The 24134-nt window shown below is 46.3% G+C and overlaps 1 protein-coding gene across 1 annotated transcript in view; it reads right to left on the bottom strand.

The window, feature by feature from the left end:
- Positions 1–14118: 14118 nt before the first annotated feature.
- LOC119386884 (calcitonin gene-related peptide type 1 receptor) overlaps positions 14119–24134 on the bottom strand; it is a 30622-nt gene continuing 20606 nt past the window's right edge. The window contains exons 6-15 of the mRNA XM_037654160.2: positions 23716–23807; positions 23005–23131; positions 22741–22861; positions 21750–21816; positions 21011–21077; positions 20302–20387; positions 18700–18832; positions 16988–17029; positions 15794–15883; positions 14119–14967 (exon numbers count right to left, since the gene is read on the bottom strand). Coding sequence (XP_037510088.1) covers positions 14893–14967; positions 15794–15883; positions 16988–17029; positions 18700–18832; positions 20302–20387; positions 21011–21077; positions 21750–21816; positions 22741–22861; positions 23005–23131; positions 23716–23807 — 900 coding nt within the window. The 3' untranslated portion in view covers positions 14119–14892. The remainder of the gene's footprint in view (positions 14968–15793; positions 15884–16987; positions 17030–18699; positions 18833–20301; positions 20388–21010; positions 21078–21749; positions 21817–22740; positions 22862–23004; positions 23132–23715; positions 23808–24134) is intronic.

Below are 24134 nucleotides of genomic sequence, written 5' to 3'. Positions count from 1 at the left end.
ATGTATATTGTAACTGTTATTTGCCTCATGCATTGTAATTCCCCCTCTGTGATGCCTTCTGAGCGTTTAGGGTATCTGAACTAAAAAAAGAGTGAGTGTATGTGCAACGGCAGCGGACGATCGCGCTTCTAGCAGAGAGGAAACGCGCCGGCCGTGTTTGGTCGTGGCCTCCGCGATTAACTCCGGCAACGCGCCGTTCTGCCGGTGCCGATCGTGGAGGCCATGCTGTGGTCACGCGAGAGGTCCACGGGGGGAGAAGTTGAGAAGGAGGTCGCGGAGGAGAGGGGTGGGGGGCTGCCTCGTTCCAGCAGAAGCTGCGCACTTTCATAGAACGGGTGCGGTCACGCGCGCCCTATCTTTCTTTTTTTTAATAAATACTGCCGTCTCAGTTTCTGAGACATAGCAGGAGTGAGTACAAATGTTCAACACAGTGAACAAATACAATTCAACAAAATACATGATTACGCGCAATTGTTTTTCGAATTGCTCAGCATCGAGTCTGCGCAGAGACCCATCAAGTTCATTCCACAAAGCCACGGTCCGATGAAAAAAAAAAAGGAAAACTTAAAACAATCAAGAATAGATCTGAAGGGCATAAACTTTAGGGGATCAAATCGTCGGGTACGGCGTGCAGAAGCTGCAACGAAAGAAATGAGCGCTAGAACACTCGAGCCGGTGTGAACCATCTATCTTATGCAGGAGGATGACATGATCGTAAGTGCGCCGATGTTTGAGAGACTGCAGCGATAAAACAATATGCGCATGCGAAGTAGGCGAGAATGGCCGGTCATAGCGATGAAAAATAAACCTTATAGTTTTTTTAACACGAAAGTGTTTTATGCCGGGGTCCACCAAGCCTTCAGTGACGTATTTCCGTCACGGAAATGACGTTGAAAAAATATACACGATCAGATGGCAAAGAAAAAAAGTTCCCTCAACGGGCGTCGAACCCACGACCGCTCTTTCCGCAACCACACACGTCGGGCACGCTATCCACTGCGCCACGGTCACAGACTCTAGAGGCTTTACAAACGCGCCTTTTATATCTACCACTCGCCAGATCGGCGGGGTGGTGTTGCCCTGTGGGAGCGGTAAAGTGAAGTAATTCGTCATTACTGTGGCCTCCACGATTAACACCTGCAACGCGTTACACGTCCCTCCCATTCGGCGCTTTTTGATTAGAAATTAAATTTTGTGAATGCCTTAACACACCGTGAGGGGGCGACCTTAGCGCAAGCGTCGTAAAAGCGTCGGCCTCGCTCATAGCATCACGCTAATCCAAACCAAAAATAGCTCTGCGACGCGCGCCTGCCTCACCTGGTCGTAACACCGCGTTCCCCGCAGACGCGCTCGGCCCGAGAAAAATCGCGGCCGGGCTACAGGGGCAGCGCGACGCGCTTTGCGTTTCCCTCTAGTCCGGCTGTGGTGTTCAATCACACTTTAACATGCCGCGGGATGGCGACCAAGTTCTGCGTCCAATATGCGACGCTCTTCTGGTTATCACACCTGGTTCTCTGATTAGACTTTCACCGTTAACTACTACAGCTACCACAAGGGTTTGTTTAATTGTTAAACGCGTACGTTAGTCGTCGGGATGGAGATGAAGCACCAAGCATCAAAGTGGGTGCATCAACGTTAAACGGTGCTATAGCTGCCAGACATCTATATACAATTATGCACACTCTCTTATATAAAGGTATAGCAAACATTCACCTACTTCTGTAAGGACACGTTTTACTTTCGTGTTATTCCGATTCCTATGACGGAGGGATCAACCATGTTTTTTTGTTTTGTTTTTTTGACAGGGATAGCAGACGGCTCATACCTTCGTGTGTGCTGTGTTTTCAATGTTTAGTTTGCATCGAAGCGATAGACAGTACGAAGGTCGTTTCGCTCGCTGCAGCAGCAGTGTTCTCTTACACCAGCGTTTTTTTTTTTTTTGTTATAGCTACGCCGTATCGGATGCTGAAGAAGTTAGCCGCTAGCCTTACTTCGAATAGCATTCCACTTGTTGCTGCCGCATTCATTGCTTCGCCCTTGCGGCCAAACTGTGGCTTTTTTTATGGCTTAATTTTTTTCCCCAGGCTCGCGTCCTTACATTTATTAAGCCTGATGCGCTGATACGTACATTCATGCGTTCGGGCACGCCAATGAGTTTTTCATTCCATTCAAGACTCGAGTTACCGTTGACGAGTGCTGAAGAGTGTATGCGCTGTTCATATCCACTCCAGTTTACGGCAGTCACGTGTGAATTGCCGTCCGTTGGGCTAGTCAATCAGCAGTTAGCCGAAGTTCCTTCTTTCACAGCACGGTGTCGCCGAGAAGCGAAGCATGACAAGCGAATAAGAAGGCGATGCGCACGTTTTTCTTTTTTTTTTTCTGTCTTTCTTTCTTTTTTTTTTTATCGAGCGGCCTTGCACATACAGGTTGATAAGAAAAGAATAAGTGAATGAACCTATCGCAGCTTCTAAGGAGTGCGAGAAAACGCTGCTTCAGGTTAGACGGACTAGTGTACACATTTAGAATGAATATACTGCCTTTCATATTCCGTTCTGGGAGCAGCTCAATCAGTACGTGTTCTATCTTGAATCCTTTGATTTCGTGAGTGATTACGGTGTATCGCTTTTGGACAAGAGTGATCGTTCCCCTCCCTTCGGTGAGAGCCACATGCTCTTGGTATCCCGAGATTTTCGCTGTCGTATTGAGTGTCTCCTGCAGTAAGATGGCTGCTGGCTTGCGCTCCATCATCCTAATGTGCTGCTGCAGAACTGCCTTCTTGTTAGCGAAACCCCTGCAGTTCCACTGCCATATAACGAGATTGTAGGAGGTGACTTCAACGCTCCCTGCAAGGCGTGGGGCTACGCATATGATACCATCAAAGGCAGGCAGCTCTGGCAAGACACGACCGAATTAGGCTACACTTTAATCACAGATCCAACCAACCCAACGAGACTGGGCACGTCGGCGTGCCGAGATACCACGCCCAACCTCGCGTTTGTCATACATGCGGGGGACGTCACGTGGAGAAACACCATGGCAGATCTTGGCAGCGACCACATGATCGTTCAGATAAATGTACCAACCCCGGGCCAGGCAGGGCGGAAAATGCGCGAGTTCCGGTGGACGGACTGGGACGAGTTTCGTTCCAAAAGAGAGGCGCAGCAGTCGAGTGATAACCCCATCACAGACATCGAAGAGTGGATGCAGTCACTCAACGCGGACGTAAAACGCGCAACTAAGACGATAACGACCGATGTCCAAACCGACAGAATGGACAGCCGTCTGGCGCATCTAATCGAGGCTAAGATGTCCATCCTGAATCGCTGGAAAGGCCAGTGCCTCAATCGTAAACTCAGAAAGAAGGATGCCGAGCTAAACAAGGCCATTGAGGAACACTGTCGTATCCTGTGTAGACAACAATGGGATGAGCTTTGTAATTCCGTTGATGGTCAGCTACACAACGGAAAGACATGGCAGATTATCCGACACCTCCTTGACCGCACAAAGACCAAAACCCATCAGAGACAATGCCTCGCCAGGCTCCTCCATACAAGCGTGCGAGAACTAGGAGAGCAAGCAGTCGTCGATGTGCTAATTCATAAGTATCTTCCATTGGGCCCAGCTGTCACACACACGGATTACAGCGGTGAAGCAAACACACCACTGGACGAAGACTTCTCCAAGGAAGAAATCCGAGCAGCACTGCACGACCTCAACGGACGCTCGGCGCCTGGCCGGATGGTGTTACTAATAAAGCGCTTCGGAACCTTGATGAGAACTCGCTAGTCAGGCTCACGGATTACATAAATGAACGTTGGAGGGCTGGAAACATACCAGTGCAGTGGAAGACGGCCAAGACAGTCCTAATTCCCAAGCCTGGCAAAACCCCCGGTCTCGACACTCTTAGACCTATCTCCCTAACCTCGTGTGTAGGGAAGGTAATGGAGCACGCCGTCCTCAACCGCGTCAACAACTACCTCGAGTCTACGGAAGCATACCCGCACACCATCATAGGCTTCCGGGCACACCTGTCGACGCAGGATGCGATGCTCCAGCTCAAGCATCAGGTTCTCGATAACAGGTCTCGCAACACTAAGGCGATCTTGGGCTTAGACCTGGAGAGTGCTTTTGACAATGTCAGCCATTCCGCCATTCTGAGACAAATATCCGAGCTCGAACCTTGGTGAGAGGATTTATAACTATGTTAGAGATTTCCTCACTGGAAGGAAAGCCATCCTTCTAGCGGGCGATATCGCAAGCGAAGAACAGGAGCTCGGCAGCAGAGGAACCCCGCAGGGCTCGGTAATCTCTCCAATGCTCTTCAATTTGATCATGATTGGCCTTGCCAAAAGGCTTCAAACAGTGAGCAATGTCAGTCACAAAATATATACGGATGACATCACGATCTGGTCCTTTAAGGGTAGCGACGGACAGATTGAGACGGCCCTGCAGGATGCCATTGAGGTAGTCGAGGAGTACCTGGCTAGCACCGGTCTTCGATGTTCTCCCAAAAAGTCAGAACTCTTGCTGTACCGGCCTACCCTCAAGGGCAGGCCCCCCCAAGAGTTTCGTTAAAACAAGAGAAAACGAAGAGATCCAATTACAGACCAAAGACGGTGGCACCATCCCTATTGTCAATCGCATCCGAGTCCTTGGAATGATTATCGAATCCAACGGGGTGAATGGTGAAACTATAAAGAGACTCACTCACAAGACCACCAACGCCGTCAGACTTCTCAACAGGATCACAAATAGAAGAGGTGGACTGAAGGAGGACAGCCTCATCAGGCTGATCCACTCCTTTGTCATTTGTCACATCGCATATGTAGCGTCTATGCACAATTGGTATAAAGGCGAAAAGAATAAGATTAACACTATCATCCGCAGGGCATACAAAGTCGCCCTCGGCCTACCGGAATCCACCAGCACTGAGAGGTTACTCCAACTGGGGATCCATAACACTTTGGACGAGATAGCGGAAGCGCAAAGAATTTCACACCTCGAAAGGCTCACCATCACCAGCACAGGGAAGGCATATATTACAAGAGTTGGGCATCACATATCACCGACAGCACGGTGACAAGGCGGACATACCTAAGGGGATAAGAGAGAAGATACAAGTCACCCCGGTGCCAAGAAACATGAACCCGATTTACAACCCAGGTCGCAGAAAAGCCAGAGCTACACTTCTATTGAAATCATACTGTACCGATAAGAACGCGCGTTTCACTGACGCCGCGTGCTATCCGGATGGACGAGGGTTCGCGATCGTCGAGATCAACACAGAGAAAACAACAACGCACGCAGCTAGTGTCAAGACCCGACACCCGGATGTAGCTGAAGAAATGGCCATTGCTGTGGCCATAACTGACGCTGACACTCAGACTGTACTCAGTGACTCGCGCACAGCTGTGCGGAATTTCGCTAAGGGTAGGATTTCGATCGAAGCCCTTCGTATACTTGCGAATGCCGGCCATGTTTCTCAGGCTACCTTGATCTGGTTTCCCGCCCATATGGGCGAAGTCTGCCCGCACTTCCCCAACTTTAACGAGGCAGTGCACTCCGCCGCACGCGACGCAACAACCCGTGCGGGAGGAGCTGGCCTTGTCGAAGAGTTCGCGGACCGGGATCGACTTACGGGATACAACGAACTGACCAAGACCTTCTACTTGGCCCGGCGATGCTACCCTCCGCCTCGTGGCAATCTATGCAAGCTCAAGCGGTTACCTGGAGACAGCTGCAAACGAACACTTACCCTAATCCACTGCTATATCACCGAATATACCCCGAGATCTATAACACCAGCATCTGTAAGGTCTGCCAGACAGACACAGCTACGCTTAAGCATATGCTCTGGGAATGCGAGGCTAAAGCCAAACGTATTAACCCCGATGCTCTCTCGGCGAGGTGGGAAGCCGCTCTGCGCAGCTCCAAGCTCGCCGACCAACTCTGGGCAGTCCAGCAGGCCCGTGAAGCGGTGGAGAGGCAAGGCCTTCACGTCCCGACATGGGAGACCTGAGCCCGGGCCGTTAATCTGCCGGACAAACAATAAAGTTCTTTCATCCATCCATCGCAGCTTCTGTTCCAAGCCAGCAAGATTGAGAAGAAATTGCCTTTTAGACAGCTTTCAGGTACACGTTCTCTCATCAAGGTTCAGGCACACAGCGTCCTGCATTAGGGACGCTGATCACCGCGGATGATTTTTTGGTTGTCTCATTTTTCACGAGGAAAGTTTACTCCTCGTCCTCTTTTTCTTCTTCTTAGCTACTTGGCGCAAGGTGATCAGGTAATCGAGACTGACCGCTTTATACAGCGGACGCATTAGGCGAAAAAAGAAGAAAAGTCATTAACGCTTCGGGCTAGGAAACTAGCGCGGCGTAATGGTCCTTAATGAAGTTCTTTCCTCCATCCATGCATCCTGGTCATATTCATGACGCCTCGGATCCCGGATGATACACCCACATTTGAAGCGGAATTCACGGCAATTATTTTAGCTCTTCGAAAAACTTTCACTAAATCATTCGACAGCTGTTATAGAGACAGATTCGTTATTCGTATGTTCACCGCTCACTTCACCTTCGGAGACAGCTGTACATGGTGGTATACTTGTAAACGAGATGGCTGATTGAGCCTGATTCACTCGTGCAAATATCCCTTGATGCTCTAATTTGCTCCGTTATGCCACCCAGAGCTTATGTTACTTAGATTCAGAAAATTTTCTCTACTTGAAGATTCATAAAAAGTTAAAATAACGAAACCAGAATTTTCGCACTGGAATTTCGCATGGGATAATAAATGCTGTCCCACGCATAAACTTGAAGTATCCATCACAAAGTTACGACGCCGTACTCCGCCGCTAAATTTTTATTTAAACAGGTCTGGTCTGGTGCCATCCCATTTGTGTCCTAGCTGCAAAGAACCTGAAAACACCGACCATTTTTACTAAGTGGTCGCCGTTTAATTAATAAAAGAAAAAATTGCCTCGAAATTTTCTTAAAACTCAAAATATTCCTTCTTCTGGGGTTGCTTCGTCGCAGCAAGGACGTCTGCGGGACCCTCTGCTAATTCCTGGATGACACAAGGACTATTCCTTGTTAATGAGAATCAATTCCTAGGTACCTCGGAAAAACACCAGTGGATTTATTCATTTGGTGTTTTTTTTATTAAAGGAAATATTTTGTTATTCGTAAAAGTTATTTTGGTATTAATTTTTTTTTGCCGTATGACTAAAATTGCGTTATTTTATTTCTAAAAACGTGAATGCTGCCCCTTACCCTGCCTTCTCAATGCTAACATTTACATAAACCGCCGGACTCTTGGTCAATCCCCGACAGTGGGTAGGAGCCAGTATTAAGGAGCAATCAAGCAAGAAGCTGTCATGCGTGGTAACGTCGAGATGCGGAAAGAAATACGCGGTCAGCACCAGTCGCGCTCTCCAGGGCCCGTGGTCCCGTCGTATTCGGCCCAGCGCGACGAGCTACTTCCCGCACCGGTTCTTCGTCGTCCGCCGCCTTCGACCATCGACAATGGCAGGCTGCGAAATGACTCCTTGCAGCGGCCTTCTGCCGCACCGGCCATGCTGCTCATACGGCCCGTCCATCTGTCGCGCTCCTCTGCCATGAGGGCAGTGAACGAGCTGCCACCAGACAGAGTGGTCCGCACCGCTGTCCTCCAGATGGCCAACCCGGTTCGCGAGACGTTCTTCCACGATGGAGAGAACCAGCCCCCGTCTTTGGCCAGCGCGTTTTTCCCTTCGGAAGAAGATGTGTCGAAGGTATGCACACGTCTACCGTCACACGCTCCATTGCTCGTAACATTGGAAAAGGCGGCAGTTTTGCAGGCCCATATATGTCTTGCAAGTGCGCATCTGGGACGTCATTAGACAAGGCGAAATAAAGTGTAAAGACAGGGAGGTCAACTAGAGGAAGCCTCCGATTTGCTACTGTGCACTTGGTAAGAGGAAAGGGAGCGTAAAAGAATGAAAGTGAAGAAGAAGGGTCTGTGGCGACACTAGGCGACAAAACAAAGTCATGACTATAGCACAGTCCAAGTACTGCACACCAACATTGTCTACGAACAGTCTCAATTTGTCATTCAGTCCCGTTTCTCGAAGAAACCGCAACAATTCACCCTCACTAAAGTATAAAAGTACAAACTGAGCCTGCATGAAAGAGGCTCGAGCACTTCTTCATAGTTACTATAAAAGCAATACATGTTATTTCCTCGTGCCCCTTCTTACAGTTATTACCCGAGCTAGACCACTGCTTGCCGCTTCTGTATTGTTTCCATTCCCGGTCGTTTTCTGCATGCAGCGTGCATGGGGACAGCTGTCAGGTGGCCGCGATGCGAAAGGCCTGAGCTGGCTGCAGTGGCTGATGGCTAACTTTCTGATCCTGCTCGTGGCAGCCACCGTAGTTCTGGCTGTTTTCGGGCAGCGCATGTTCACCGGCTCAGGGCGCCAGGGGGCTGTTGGTACCACTGCGGGATTCGTGGTGATACCCGAGGCGGGCTTCCGGAAGCCGCCGCCCGTCGCCTTACCTGGGCCAATGCACCGCGAACCGGAAGGCGATGGCCGGAAGAGGAACCTGCCACCGAAAATGAGTGGGCGGTCTACACGGCGAAGGACCATCAATAGGTTCAAGAAAGTCACCAGGAGCCGCAAAAAGGCGACGTCATCGGGCGAAATGCTGAAAAGCGCGGCTGATGAATGACGTGGCTCTCGGCACCGAGAGAAAGTGAGTGCATGATGTGGTGGCATACGTATTTCGACATAATGTGTCACCACATGTTTGTATCCAAGCAAAATGGCATTCTGAAGCAGGGCCGATCAATAAATGGGTCTTGTTTGATCGCGCTTTCCTGCTTCTGTGGACCTCAAGCTGTGCCCATGATGCGGTGCGTGTCCCTGAGTAGTAGTTGGCACAGGCGTGCGCACAGACTGCCCCATACTCTTACTCAGACGGACCTGTCTCGTCATTGTTTAAAGAAAAAGATTGCTCGACCGCCAAGGGGGGGGGGCTGTGATGAACATTGCTCCCTCCCTTCCACCCCCCAAAATAGGGAACCCTGCGCACGCCTATGGCAGTTCGTGTAGTTATTTAAGTAATTACATTGCAAGTAATCAAAGGCTTTCCAGCCATACAGTCAAACGGTCACCTCGAGGGAGCTCAGCCGCGTGTGTATACTTGCGCAGACCTGAGTTTCAAGTACATGAAGCCCACACACCTCAGTCCTCTCCGTGCGCCATTTGAACGCGCTAGCGTTAAAAAGCCCATATCGCAGAAATTCCGGTGTCGGCGCCTTCGGTGTCCGAAATATCACGATTGTTGCAAATAATAAAAGCATGGGTCCCAGCCGGAATCGAACCAGGTCCTTATGCATGGTAAGCAGGTGTTCCACCACAAATCCACGCAAGTGTTTGAAACTGTTTTTTAACAGCGAAGCTGTTTGGCATATCGTTCCTTGTGAGTCGATCGCAGAAAACTATCATCATCTTAACGGATATGTGCTACTGCGCGGCTACCTGAGAACGAGTAGAGAGAGAGAAAGAAAGAAAGAACCAAAGAAACAGAGAGACGGAAAGATACATAGAAAGAGAAGAAATTCTTGCCGAAAAAGAGTTCTTTTGAGGCGGGATTCGAATCCGCGTACCCTCGATCCGAAGGCGAGCGTCCTAATTACTCGGCTATCCAGGCGCGCTAGCAGAACATAGCATAGCCTTGTATAGTATAGTGTCGGCGGGAAAGGAAAGTGAGCGTGAGGATGAGAGATGTGATGGTGAGGAGGAGGGAAAGGAGGAAGGGAGAGAGTAAAGCCTAGCAGAGAAAGAATGAGAAAAGAGGAATGGAGAGAAAGAAATGCAGAAAGAAAAAGAAAGAGAGAAAGAAAAGATACCGCACCACCTGGCCAAGCCGCGCATGCGCACTAGCTAAGCCACGCCCACCGACGGAGACATCGCGCGCAACCTCCTGGCTGCGTACTCCCGAAGAGGAAGCCGCGCATCTCGATGCTAGACGTGTCGGTTGACGGGGAGTACGAGCGGCGACGGGTCCGTGCTTCGCTGTGCCAAGCTTTGCGCGACTTAGTGCAAAGTGCCCGCAATTTTTTTTTTTTTGATAAACGCTAGACAGGTGTTATACGGTTGTTGTTTTCCCTTTTTTAGATGCGAAGCAGCTCTTGCTCGGGGCTGTGTCCGTCGTCGGTGGTGGCGTCCGCGCTCCACTGCGCACGCGCCTACTCTCTCCCACTCTCCTCCTTTACGCAGCTGTTCGGTCGCCTTCTCTCCTCTCCCCCCCCCCCCCCCGCGGTGCAGCTACAGCCTGTAACCCACTCTCTCCTCTCCCTCCCCCATTTCATGTGTATATAAGGGCGTGCGCTCGGTTGCCTTCCGTCATTCTCGCTTCGCTGCCGTTCAGATGAGTTGTAACGTCAACGTCGGCGCTGCTCGTTCTCTCGGTGCTAACGGAAAGCAACGCACAAACACAACGTAACGATAACACAAACACTAAATACAAACCTCATACCCTAACGGAAACGCCGAGTGAACGTAACGGAAACCTGGTGTGCGCCCCTAATGCTGCTTCGCATCCCCTCATGGTTGCCTTGAGTGGGAGATGGTGTAATTTTTTTTTGTTATTGCTCATTCTTTGTATTTAAATGTCAATGACGGTCGCAGCTGTCAATTATATGTTTGTAAATGGCTCCAATACTAGCCTTAGGCTAAGGGGCTATACAGTGTTTGCGTTAGATTTGTATTTACTTAATCGCAGTAAACTTCAATCTGTAGGGCGAAGAGTCGCTTCAGCACGTGGAATGTTGCGTGGCAGAAGCGTAGAATCGCACCAGACGTCACACCGTGGGATTGCGCAACGAATGGATGGTGTAAAGGCGCACCGATTACAAAGCGCTCAGGCACATAGGCGTGCGCAGGGTTCCCCCTTCCCCTCCCCATTAAGTCAACGTATGGGGCTGACTTTGCGCCCCCTCATCTTAGGTGATAAGGGTGGCGGCCGCCAACTACTGGTATTTCCGAAACCAATTTCAGGCTTGCCGGTGTTACATTCGAGGCTTGGGGCCCCTTCAGCCATGGCCACCATGTTGCAACTCATATTGAGCGCCGCTGTACGTTCGCATGTGTATGTGTTGTATAAGGTTTGTAGGTTGCCATGTATATATGTATGTACATTTGTAAACCGTAAAAATCTCGAGGGGAGGCTGAGCGCACACCACCCCCCCTCTGCCACGCTTCCCCTTATGGCTAAGCCAATGAAACGCAATGTCAATTTTTTTAGGGAATTAGCGCTTAGGCAGACACTACTAGCGTTTACAACATTCGGAAGGAAGCAAACCGTTTCATGCACAATCACTCAGTTGACAGTTGTCAGACGTAGACTACAAGCGCTTAAATTGAATTATTGAGGTATGCCTAGCATTACGATGCCTGGCTATATGATGCCGCGCCGATTCTGTTACACGGATTTCGGATTTTTTTTCCTGGATGCAAGAAGAGCTTTCGCCAACACACTTGCGCGAGCAATTGCTGGCTTTACGTGGAGAGCAATGCCACAATATGCACTCGAACATGAGAAAAACAAAAGAAAAAATTGAGGAAGGGCGAAGCATGTAGAGAAGGGTGTTTCAGCTCCACTAACGTGAAACCTGTGGAGGGGCGAAGAATGCAGTGTGCGCCGGTGTTTCCTATAGCAAAATCACAGCTAATGGGCAATGAGAGACAGCAGAAATATTAGACACAGAGACCCGCAGTCCGCTTTTAGTTAGCGTGCACGCTGCGAATCTTTATTGTTCAACTACACACAAGAGAAATCTTGCACCGGCACTACATTGCAGGTCAAGGTCCATTGCCTATATATACGGGGTGGCCGGTGAACGGTTGGGCAGTGCGAGCAGTCGGTTTTTCAATCAAGAAACTCGGTAGCAGACGCTGCCCGCGTCGGCGTTGTCTCTCGCGGGCGAGGGTGCATTCTCGTTCCTTGCGAGCAGGTAGTTCAGCGTTCATCGCAGAAAGAACGTTTCCATATAGTCAGCGCGCCCTTTCGCTCTCTCTCAGCACGCGGCGAGCGCTGAGGCGGTGGCGCCCTCTCTTGCGCTCAAGCAAATGGGCCGTCACGACAGCAGACGACGATGCACGCCGACACGTCGAGACCCTAAGGTGCTTCGCCCCTAAAAAAATTCTATTGGCGTTATGCAATACGTGTTCTCTTCCGTGCGTATTTTTACATGTAGCGTACCAGTATTCACTTTAAAGAAGCATATCTTCGCACGTGCAGATGCTGTTTCAACGCCCTTTGGAACGCCTTGGCTGGGACGCCAGACAAAACAAAAAGAGAGAGAGAAAGAGCAGTTCAGCAGGAACTACAAAAAGTATTTACGCCGTCCTTATATAGTTCCTCGCTCGGAGCTGTTTTTCTTATACTGCCAGAAATTGTGACGATGTTGAACAGTTAAGAGGTCGGAGATGTGCTCAATACCTGCCCAGTCGCCGCACCCTCACTACTGTAAATTGTTGTGGTGGTTAGAAAGGAAATATTCGACAACTACAGCCACTGAACATCTAAGGGACTTCAGTAGTGTTCATTCGGTGGGCGGACACGGAAATGACAGGACTGTCGCGCGTCCTTTATCGTTATTTCCAGCTGCTTTGAAATGTCAGGCATAACTGCGGGACAGAAGTATATGTCATGCCAATGACAGGAGATAGCTAGCAGCTGCTCGGTGATTAATTGCGCCTCGATTTTTTTTCTGAGGTCTCCTTAAAGTTGTTTGGGGCTGTCGGTGAGAAAGACGGAGTACATATAGGAACCGTGGCCACACCCTCAGGTGGGTCCAGAAGGGTCCGGATGTCCTGACCTGATAAAACAGTGTTGTATTTCTTACCTCCTGCTCTTAAATTCGTAGTTCGTACCCAAACATTTTTAAAGTACGACAATGTGTACATTTCGCTCTTCTTCGAGCAATACGTGTTCACCAAGCAGAGTCACCTATTCCGGAGATTGCAGTTTGAGGAAAAGGGGACGTCGATTTTTGTCACTTTGACAGCGGTGAAATGCTTGAAACTGCGTTTGCTGATCCTGTTCGTAATTTTCGCTATGCCATTCCTCAGGCAACATCATCATCCTCTCCATAGCCCGCACCGTACGACGACCGAAGAAAAAATAACTTCGCTGAGCGCTACAGGGGTCACACTCACGACTGGCTGCAGGCAATGCGCAGTTGGAAATCGGACGCGCTAGGCAATTCATAATCTAGAGCATTTTTTGCAGCTCTGTTTCTTGTTATTTATTTCTATGGGTAATATCATTAATGTACAGAAACTATATAAACATTACGAGGAGCAAATGATCACTATTGTATGAAAGCGAGCAGTACGTACAACTAGAATTAGTCTAACAAAAAGCAATACTGCGACAGCTTGAAAACAAGAAAGGAGCAAATGAACATCATCTAATCAAAAGTGAACACAAATGCGGCTGGCGATAAACTGTAAAGAAGCCATTTTATTCTGTGACGTTCTCCGTAGATGCTTGCAGAAAGTTTGATTTAAATTCTTATTGTATCCAAAGCCTTGTTTCACCGTATGATAATCGGCGTACCATTTGACACATTCTTACTCATAGGTCTGCGTAGCTTGTGTAAAACTTGCCTATAAGAAAGAAATGCCACAAAGAGTAGTTATTGAACAGTACATTTCGCTTGTATAATGTACTTAGGCATCAAATAAGAATTCGAGTTCAGAAAATCGTGTGGGGCTTCGTGTGTAGCGCAGACTCCAAGAGCATCAGCGTATTATCTTCTGTAATAAGCAACTGCTAGGATTTCTAAAGCCACACTAGGCATTATGTTCCACTATTATTAAATGGCGTCACGGAAGTAAGACGGAAGGCACACGAACACAATTTATTCTCGTCTTATTCGTGGCGCCGTATCATAATAACCAACCCGTGCCAACTCGCCCACTTGTCAGTCCTTCTTTTAAGACATTACGCTGCAGTGGATGAAGACATCGTCTTGTGCGTCGTAAAGAAGTCCTTTTATGGTTCTAACGGTGCCCGATGTGTTGGGCTTCTGCTGTCGCAGTGAATGAATGCAGGGCGAAACGAACGCTGAAGTCTTCCGAATTTTATTGCAAAACACAACATGAAGCTGTCATTGTCACAGATTATATATACAAGAACACTCGGAAGTGATCAGAAATCTTCTTGAAACGTGTCCCCCTTTCCACTTCAGAATTCTGCAGTCCTTGAGACTCGAAGCTCAGCGACCGTTTCTGTTAGGCTCGTGAGACAGGGTAGCACGGCATTTACTATACGAGATGTAAAAGCGCATCGTTCATGCCGTGCTCTATCTGGCCCGTGTCCTTTTTCGCACTGTGTGCATTTGTCATGAATGGAATCCAATGTGCATTACTGGCCGTACACACTGGTTCCTTCAACTGTATCTGCAATGGACTGTCATCCAGAAATCTACCGAAGTTTACAAAGCTCGGCTGTCAGGACAACAATAATAATATCTGGGGTCTTACGCGCCAAAACCATGATATGATTATGAGGCACGCCGCAGTGGAGGGCTCTAGAAATTTCGACCACCTGGGGTCCTTCAACGTGCACTGACATCGTACACTACACGGGCCTCTAGTATTTCGCCTTCATCGAAACGCGACCGCCGTGGCCGGGATCGAATCAGCGACCTTCGGGTCATCAGTCGAGCACCGTAACCACTGTACGACCGAGGCGGACTGGCTGTCAGGATAGCTGATAGTTCATCAAACACCGAGTGCGAACATCAGCGCGGACTCGGATTATCATGCGAGAACGGGTTGAATGTGCATGACAAGGGCGGGTACTGATATCTCTGCCCTTTCTCCTTTGATTGTTTTCACAGAAGGGACTGCTGAATGTTGCCTGGTGATGGTGATAAGCCTTTCCCGTCGGATGCTCTTCTTGACAGGAACTGCGAGATGCACATGCACGAGATTATGTTATCGGACCAGCTGTATCGATCGTTGAAACGATAAGCAAAAGACACAAGGTACAATGAAAATTAAAGGTATTGTATTCACAGTATCGCATCGTTACAAGAACATTCGTGCCCAAAAATTATCTTTTCACTCAGCTACGTTTCGTCATTTCGCAGCGTTGCATCGACAGGACGATAATAAAGTTCATTCCATCCATCCATCCACCAACAGAAATCGGTAAAAAAAGGGACTCTGTGACCGCCTAAGCGATGAGCAAATGTAGAGCACTTGCTTGAGTGAATATCATTTTGTGTATACGAGGCGCAATTATACGGAGAAATAAAATAAAGATTACACCATGCACACAAGAAACAACATCATTATACATTACAGGAAAAAAAATTACAGTGCCATTCCACCCTCTGAAGATGGATGACCAGCAAAGCTGTACCTTGTCACACATGGTAATGCAAACGTGCCACATTTCTCATGGGTCGGGTGAAAGAAGAACAACAAAACATGCCACTGGTGGGCTATGCCCTTTTATTCGTTGTAGCGGTGTTTGCCTTGAGTTGGTTTCCACAATAGTATATGGTGTTTTTAGCAGCTTATTAGAAATTTTGCAAGAAAATGAAAACCCTTCTTCTGCCTATACGTGCAAGTATATATATCAACAGGTCAGAATGTTTTGACCACTGGTAACGCAGGCACTTGTAGAAAAAAGGAGTGTTGTTTTCAACAAGTCTTGAACCTTTACAGAAAACCTTTTCTTAAGTCACGGTGTTTGCGTTTCCCATTTCGGTACTTAAAAGAACTTACAGTGATGGTTGAGTTAGCGAAGGACATACGGCGCCATTCCTTTCTGGCGCACGGAGTCTGCGACAGCGCTTTGCGAAGGGCTGTAAGAACCTGTTGGGGACGTAACAGTAGTGTATTCAGGAATGAGTATGGGATCACTTGTTTCACATATAATTCTAGTTTTTTGTAGCATCTGAACTAGAGCAAAAATAACAATAACGAGAGAAGAATTAGTGGCCTTTCATGAGGTTACTTAATATTACATACCCAAATTCTTGAAACAATGGCTCTGTCAAGTACCAAGACAGATAACGTGCACAAAAATTGGTTCTAAGGTCAAAATGCAAGGTCACTTCATTCATAAAAAAGCACATTAAAAGGAATGTGTGTTACGATCTTCAGAATCCAAAGGGTTATGCGAAAGTTCAAGCTTTATATTGCTGTCCGGCATGTTCATTAAATCTTGTGGAATGGAGTCCATTACGCCAAAGCAGAGATGAAGCAGGTCGTTGTGACACGCCTTACTTATAAGTAAACTTTTCTGCCAGTTCTACAACATCAGTAACATCAAGAAGGCTTCCATGGGATCTGTCGTATACAAATGAGATTGTGAAAGTGCCTCTGCGAGTTTCGTGTAAATGAAAATATGTGAACTTTGAAGGCGTTGCGTGTTTTTTATTGGCATTTTCCGGGAGAGAGGGAAATGAAGAACAAAAAAAGACAATCGAATAAAATGTTGTTAAATTAAAGGCCAGCAACAACTGTTTCCTACGGACAACGAATAACGAGCACTGAACTCTTTTTTTTAATGCTATTTATCGGTCATTTACTAGGTCGTGCTGTGCTAGGTCCTTTGTGCGGACGCCTCGAGCCCACACAATATCCTGGGGATTTAGAAGACAGATCGAGTATTCTTCTCCTGCTCTTTGCTTAAAATCCTGCTCTTTGCTACGAGTATTCTAAATGTTGGCTCTCACACTCTTGGCTAACGGCCGATGCATATTAGTTCGCCTTCGTCAGCCAGAAAGCCAGAAATCCTGCCTTTGCTATTTTTTTCACGCTGCTCCGCCATGAATTATAAGCTAAGCTTCCAGCACGGTCTCTCAGCTTGGTCTTCTGCGTAGGCTTAGGTCAGGTCGCAGTGAGAAAAAATATATATCTACATTATCCTAATGGTTTTTAAAAAAAAATTGTTGAAGCAAATACAGCTCTCACCTCTTCATTAAAGAAGCAATACAGCATTGCTACACACAGACCCTGTAACAAAAAGGAAAAGCAGAGTACGTGTTAACTTTTATTGCGTATAAAGAATGAAAGATCACATGTCTTGACACCCGTCCTCCGTGGAGAACAATTGAAAATGCTAAACAAAAACAGCACAGATCATTGCTGAGGCCTGCTTATACGACTTTATCATTTTGTGTATTGCTTTAAAATACGGAATGCTTAGGTGTTGAATAGCAGAAACCTGTTTTTTTGTTTTGTTTTGTTTTACCTCAGAAAAGTTTATATAACACGTAGCGACGAGTTTGACGATAAGAAAGTATTATGTTTTGCTTCTATGAAAGACACGATATATTTATGTTTAGAAATTTAACAAGCGTGTTTAACCACGAGCATCGGCAAGCACCATTTCTGTATACTACTTTGGAACAAAATTGATTAAGCAAACGTTACCCATAAACATAGGTCGGCAAAAAATGTGTAGCTCACACAGACTCACTCACGAAATATATTTTGCCTTTAGGGCTCACTCGGACTCAGGCTTACCAAAATTTTTCCTCATTCGGACTCACTCAGACTCAGACTCACTGAAATTTTTCTCAACCGAACTCGCTTCGACTCGAACTTACCAAAATATTGCTCGCTCCAACTCACTCAGACTTAGACTCATGGCTCGATCTGAGTCTGAGTGAGTCGACTCATGAGTGCATTAGCGTATAATTAATTTTTTAGACCATAGTCTCAATGCTCTTTAACATCGATATCCCATATAAGTGATGTATGTTCTACTTGGCGCGTTTTTATTTAATACCTTTAAATGCGAGTTATCAATGGTTACAATCCATACGGACATTTTTATCGAAAGAGATGACTCACACGAGATATTTTTATCAAGAACTTCCTTTGAGTGAAAGATTGTGCCAGAGGGAGGTCAAACCTCCCTCCCCTCGCCCTCCTCCGTAACTCACGCCTCTGATCAATAAATATTGAGATGACGTATGGGTGCTAGTGCTCTGAAGTATGCGTGAGTAGACGTGAGTATAAACGTGAGTCATCATAAGGCCGATTGCAATGCTGAAGTTGAGTAGATAGGACTATAGGTCGGCAGAAAAATTGGGAGCGCACTCAGACTCACCCATGAAATATATTTTGCCCTTAGGGCTCACTCGGATTCAGACTCACCAAAATTTTCCTCATTCGGACTCACTCAGACTAAGACTCACTAAAATTTTTCTCTACCAAATTCGCTTGGACTCAGACTCACCAAAATATTACTCAGCCTGAGTCACTCAGACCTTGACTCTACGGCTCGATCTGAGTCTGAGTGAGTCGACTCATGAGTGAGTTTGCCGACCTATGCCCATAAATGCGTAAGAAAAGTGCCTGTGGGTCCAATGTGTAAATTCAACGGCTCTTTTCATAAGCCGAAACTTTCAGCAAATTTTGTCTGTGAATATTGCTAGGCAGAAGTGACCACACCATAACAACACTTCAGCAGATTGTCAATGTCCTTGCTTTCAATCATATATGCTACAATCGTTGTTCTCGCTAAGTAACGGTAAAAATGGGATGTCTTCGTTCTTTAAACGTCGGTAGTTGTGCGCTGATCACCTCATTTCATAATAAAAGACGTAGAAACCACAAGTGGAAGTCAAAATAACAGGCATGGGCCGCAACGCTTTGGATTGAAGAAGGCAGCGTACTTGTAGAGATGTGACGAGGGCCGAGAAGATCTCGTACGTCAGGCAAATGCGATCTCTCTCTGGGCGGAATGGTGTCACCACGTAGTGAAGGCCAAGGAGTGGCAGGAGAATCAGCGTGGCCCGCACGGCTTTCCTGAGGAGCACATTAAGGCACAGGAAGTCGACTTGAGTGTTTGACTAGTGGCTGTATTTTCATATTTCGCTCCACAAAAATTGTCGCGAAATTATTAATTTATTATTTGCGAAAACGAAATACATTGGGGAGAAAGTGTAGTCGAAAGAGAGAGAGAGCGAAAGAATGAGGTCTCATTCACACTGGTGTTTGACACAGGACGTGGGTGTTTGCGAGGCCCAACGTACCGCATTCGCGCGAATGAAAAATTGAACAGCTAGCGAATGGCTCAAAACAATCGCTTTTCGCCCAAAGCGGCCGTCTGCGACTGTATGCGACCTACGCGTCTCGCCGCTGCGAATAAGCGTTAAGAAAATGTTTTGGAACTGGGGATCGTTTTTGTAGATAGCGCAGTTTCTCAGTCCTGGCTGTCGCTGGCAACATTCTTGGGAGCGATCGAGCTCATAAACATTGGTCAGGTACACTATAAGCAATGTTGGTCATTTTCCATAATCAACCAAGCTTATAAGGCGCGAGCCGCAGAAGCTACGTATATACGTAGTGGGCGTGTTGTCGTTATCGAAAAATTGACAATATTTAAGTGAGCAGTGACGAAATTGGGGGAAATGTGTTTGGGTGGCGCATCACAGCTGCAATTAGATACATAGGCGTGCGCAGAGTTCCCCTTCAGGGGGAGGGGGGCGAAGGTTCATCGCAGCGCCCCTCCCCCCTAATAAGTAAAAGTATGGGGCAGAATTTGCCTCCCCCTCTCTTATGCGATTAAAGGGGTTGCCCCCCCCCCCTCCCTGTGCGCACGCCTATGATTAATTGTATCTGGCAGACACTATTGTCGTACAGCGAATTCACTGATATTTCTTATCATAACGTTGGCGAAGCTTTGCTGTTAATTTCTTGGTGCTTTATGCGAAATTGCTAATGTACCGCCCAACGCCAACGCACAGCAGCAACAGGGAATGCTTTCGTTCTTTCAACAGGGGATACTTTCTAACGAGCTGCATGCGCAGTATCGTCATATCGTGCATAATGCATTAACACGTGGTCATTCAGATTATAATCAATGGAATTAGTGAGATAGAACTAGTATCCGACCAATTGGCATACGAAATTTAACGAAAAAGGCATTTCATTGAGACGTATGTTGTAGAGGTCAGTGCAAAAGAAAAGGCACAGGTGAGAGTCTTAAAGAATAATAATTGTTGGTGTTGGACGTCCCAAAACCAAGACATGATATGAGAGACGTCGCAGTGGAGGGCTCCGGAAATTTTGAGCACCTGGGGTTCTTTAACGTGCACCTAAGTCTAAGTACGCGGGCTTCTAGCATTCTCGCCTCCATCGAAAATGCGGCCGCCGCGGCCGGGATTCCATCCTGCGACCTGCGGGTCAGCAGTCGAGCACCTTAACCATTAGATCACCGTGACGGCTACCTTAGTGAATCGTTCATTGCTTAATTTCAAATCTATTTGACTCACCTCGCACTGTCGCGGTCTGGAGAATTGACAGCTCTTAGTTTTGACACCAAAACCCTCACAATGTTCACGAGGAAGGCAAGGCTTAACTGCACAAAGTAAACGAACATTGCAAAGGGCAACATAATTAGATTTCATAACCAACACACTCTAAATAAGGAACGGCACTTGCATATGACCATCCCTTAGATTAATATATATATATATATATATATATATATATATATATATATATATATATATATATATATATATATATATATATATATATATATATATATATAAAGTAGTAACGTGCACAGCAGCTTTCGATCATTCATCTTCGCGTTGCATAATGTTCCAGCGACGCTCTTCAAAGGTACACCGCTTTAGAGTATACATCATTTTAAATTCAGGTAAACGTAAAATGACAGGCTAGAAGTGATTGACAAGCTGAGTATCCGTGTGTGTATTACATATAAAACACTGTCTAGACGATTATATTTCTCTTAAAATGATTATCGCACTTTAACCTGACTTTCACCGGAGTGAAGATTCTGCACACGAGCATGACCCTTAACAAGCTTAGCCATTGACCATCCAAACCATTACTGTCTTTAAAAAAAAATGCAGACGAGTTCTGCAGTTCTGAAATGTTGCAGTGAGGGGTCATATTAAGATCTTAGACTCACACGTTTGCTGTACAGCAAATCTAACACGGGCATCGCCTTACCAGTATTGAAATGCATACTGGGACACTTAGTATGTAAGTGTACCACACATCGTGCTCCAGCCAGCACCTAGAAGAAAAGGTATACAAAAGCAGTGTGAAAGAATAGCAGTGTGAATAGCAGTGTGAAGTTAAACGTAGTGTAAATTAGACCATCATATGAGCAAAGCAAAACTAGCGAATGTAACTCGGTGATCTCAATTTAGAATTTATAGTTATTAATTAATGTTATAGTTTGTAGTTAACGCCAGGTATTTTTAGTTAGTGTTAATCCTGTTGCGTATGTTCTGTTCCTCCTTGCTCTTCGTTAGTATTCGCGCTGTTTCACTACACCTTAAAGATGGACCCACTCGTCAAAATGAAGTTTTTGCCATCATTTCAGCGTGAATTGCATTATAGCAACATAGTGACACACGCTTACCAAATTACCTCACCTCATTCCTGTGCCTGCATTCTTCGCAGAAGTACCACTATTCCACGGGGACCGCCACTTGACATAAAGTTAAAAGGCAACTCTTCAAGAGACAATACGCCTCTCCGACTGACTTGTGAGATAGCATACGTGACGTGTGCTATTGCTGCCAGACTTGTTAATTCTGTCCCGGATAACAGGACCAGTAACATTTTACAATGCAGTAAGTTCTACAGCCTGGCATTTGAACTGAAGAATGGACAACACTTGTTTCACAACCTCATGCTCCAACGATTAAAAAAACAAACATCAAAGCCTTATATCACTCACATTCTCGATGCATCTGAGTCTAAGCCTCGTGCCACAGTGTAGGCAATAGTTGGAAATAAGGGAAAACCTGCGAAGGGAGTAAGATCCTTAATATAAACAAAATTTAAAAAAAAACGCCGACGCTTTCTGAGTGTGTGCTTCTTATCAATCCATCCGTATAGCAAGAAAATTTACAGAACACGACTTGCTTGCTCGTTCGAATGCGATTTCTCGATATCTGCCCTATGTACGTCGTCAATTATGCAGTTGCTGCTAGGCTTAACGAAAGGAATAAGGTGCAAACGAGACGAACACAAGAAGTGACATGGACGAACGCCTACTGACAACTCGTGTTCGTTGTGAAAAACAACTTAATTATGAAGGTAATAATATATTAATCTCAATACCAATGACTTTATTGCATGCAATTCGTAAATGATAGTCCCAAATGAAGACTGGTAGCACGGTCGAAGTATTTCTCGCCTACCATTATTTTTTTCATAAACTGTATCTTCACCATGCTTGATGAAGCATCCGAAAGTGGTGTCACAGCCGCATTGCATGTCTCCGCGAATTGACCAATAAATTAAAGTTTGTTCATGTAAGACGGCATGTTTTTTCAGCCATTGCGGCTACGAACATCGAAAGAACGCAATGAAGGTCCTGCGAATACTGTACCTCTTATTAGTTGTAAGAATTTACCAAAATGTATAGTATGATAGTTATTATTTGTATGAACTGACGTTAGTCATTTTTATGCTATACTAGTATTATGCTGTGCTGTACTGGTATGTTTAACAATATCTCAGCCACCGTTGCTGGTAAACAGCCTTCTCGTTATTATTTATTTTTACTATCCCTTATTCTTTATTCTTTAGTCCATTCCTCCGTATAAAACCAAAGGGTTCTAAAGGTAGAATACATAGACGCGTAAATAAAATCATATAAAATGCTATCTTCCATATTTGTGCTCACTGTATACGCCCGCTTGCCCAGAACTTGAAGCACATACCCCAGCCAATCAACACGAACCACTTGATGGCTTTGTCTTCGTCGACGAATGCAAGTACCAGGAGCGTGTGCAAGTAAAGGCCCTCGCAGAACATCCACAAGTAGTTGCAGACCAGGAAGTGCTGCGTCACCACGTGCAGAACCTGACACCAACTCTGACGTAGGCAATGGATAGGAGAAAATAAATTGCTTCCTTTCTGATCAGGTTAGATTCAGTGTGCGCTTGATATATTAAAAAAACATGCGTCTTTTGATCTCGTCTCACCGGGTTCAGTTCGATTACATGTGTTCCTGCGACGACTTGCACGTACCAGAGTATCCAGCAGAAGTTGCTGACAATAAACGATGTGAACAAGTTCTTATGAATAGTTATTCTCTTGCAACGAAGCGATCTGCAAGGAGAAAATTAATACATTCGTTGACTTAAAAGCGTGCACTTTGCAACTCAAGTTGCTGTAAAAACGAATTCATGAAAGTAGAATGGAGGAAGATGAGTAGTTCGGCAGGGGAAATAGCTGAAGCTCAATTATTTAGTTTTTTTCCGACGATGACCATTAGGAAGACCTGACGTCACCATCTAAGCGATCATTTGAAATGATCTGTACAGATGGCCAAGTGAATTAGACATGATGATGATGGTGTTTTAGGCAGCTTTCAGACATGGCTTTTACTATGTTTAGCATCTTTATAAGAGGGCTTCTTTCTTACCAGTACATGCCGTGATTGTCTTGGTTTAATTATGTTATGGAGAGACCGAAATGTCACTTAAATCGCCTATAATTGGGTAATGTATACATTGTGTGCATTGTTTACATGACAGAAGCTTGTAAGACACGATACAAATATTTATTTTTTGATAGATCTCTCATACCACTGATCCGAATGTTCAAAGATGACAGGTCTTCTCTGGACCCCAATAAAGTTTGCATCATCATCATCATTAACAACATCATTATAGGTATGGGGAACTGCTCACCTGAAAGAGAAAAATATGATAAGGGACAAGGTGAGAGCCACCAATGATATCGTGTATCCAGCGACGTACAGCGAGTTCACCAAGTTGCCGTACTGCGAAGAGAGGGGACAATATTGAATGAACTCACTGAAAGTCTCGCTAGTTCTTTTCAAATTGCACTCGCTCGCGCTTAATATGCAATAATGGCGCCGGCCGACATGACCATATTGTGTAAGCCCAAGCGGAAACGAAATCCTCGCAAAACTTCGGCTGTTAGACTTTAGTGCGGCTATAATTATCGAGACACACCGAGCGAACATTCGCCGTCGGCGTTGGTGGGGTGGTCCGCAAAAGGTCCAAGTGTGATGAGGCTCTATGGTACCTCGCGCGGTACTCTGTGGAATCGAGAGAAAGCATGTTACAGAGGGCGCCGTCTTCTA

This window comes from Rhipicephalus sanguineus, chromosome 3 (genome assembly GCF_013339695.2).
Source record: "Rhipicephalus sanguineus isolate Rsan-2018 chromosome 3, BIME_Rsan_1.4, whole genome shotgun sequence".
NCBI classification, from domain to species: Eukaryota; Metazoa; Arthropoda; class Arachnida; order Ixodida; family Ixodidae; genus Rhipicephalus; species Rhipicephalus sanguineus.
The sequence above is the reverse complement of the archived record's forward strand: the minus strand, read 5'-3'. Positions and strand labels throughout refer to the sequence as shown.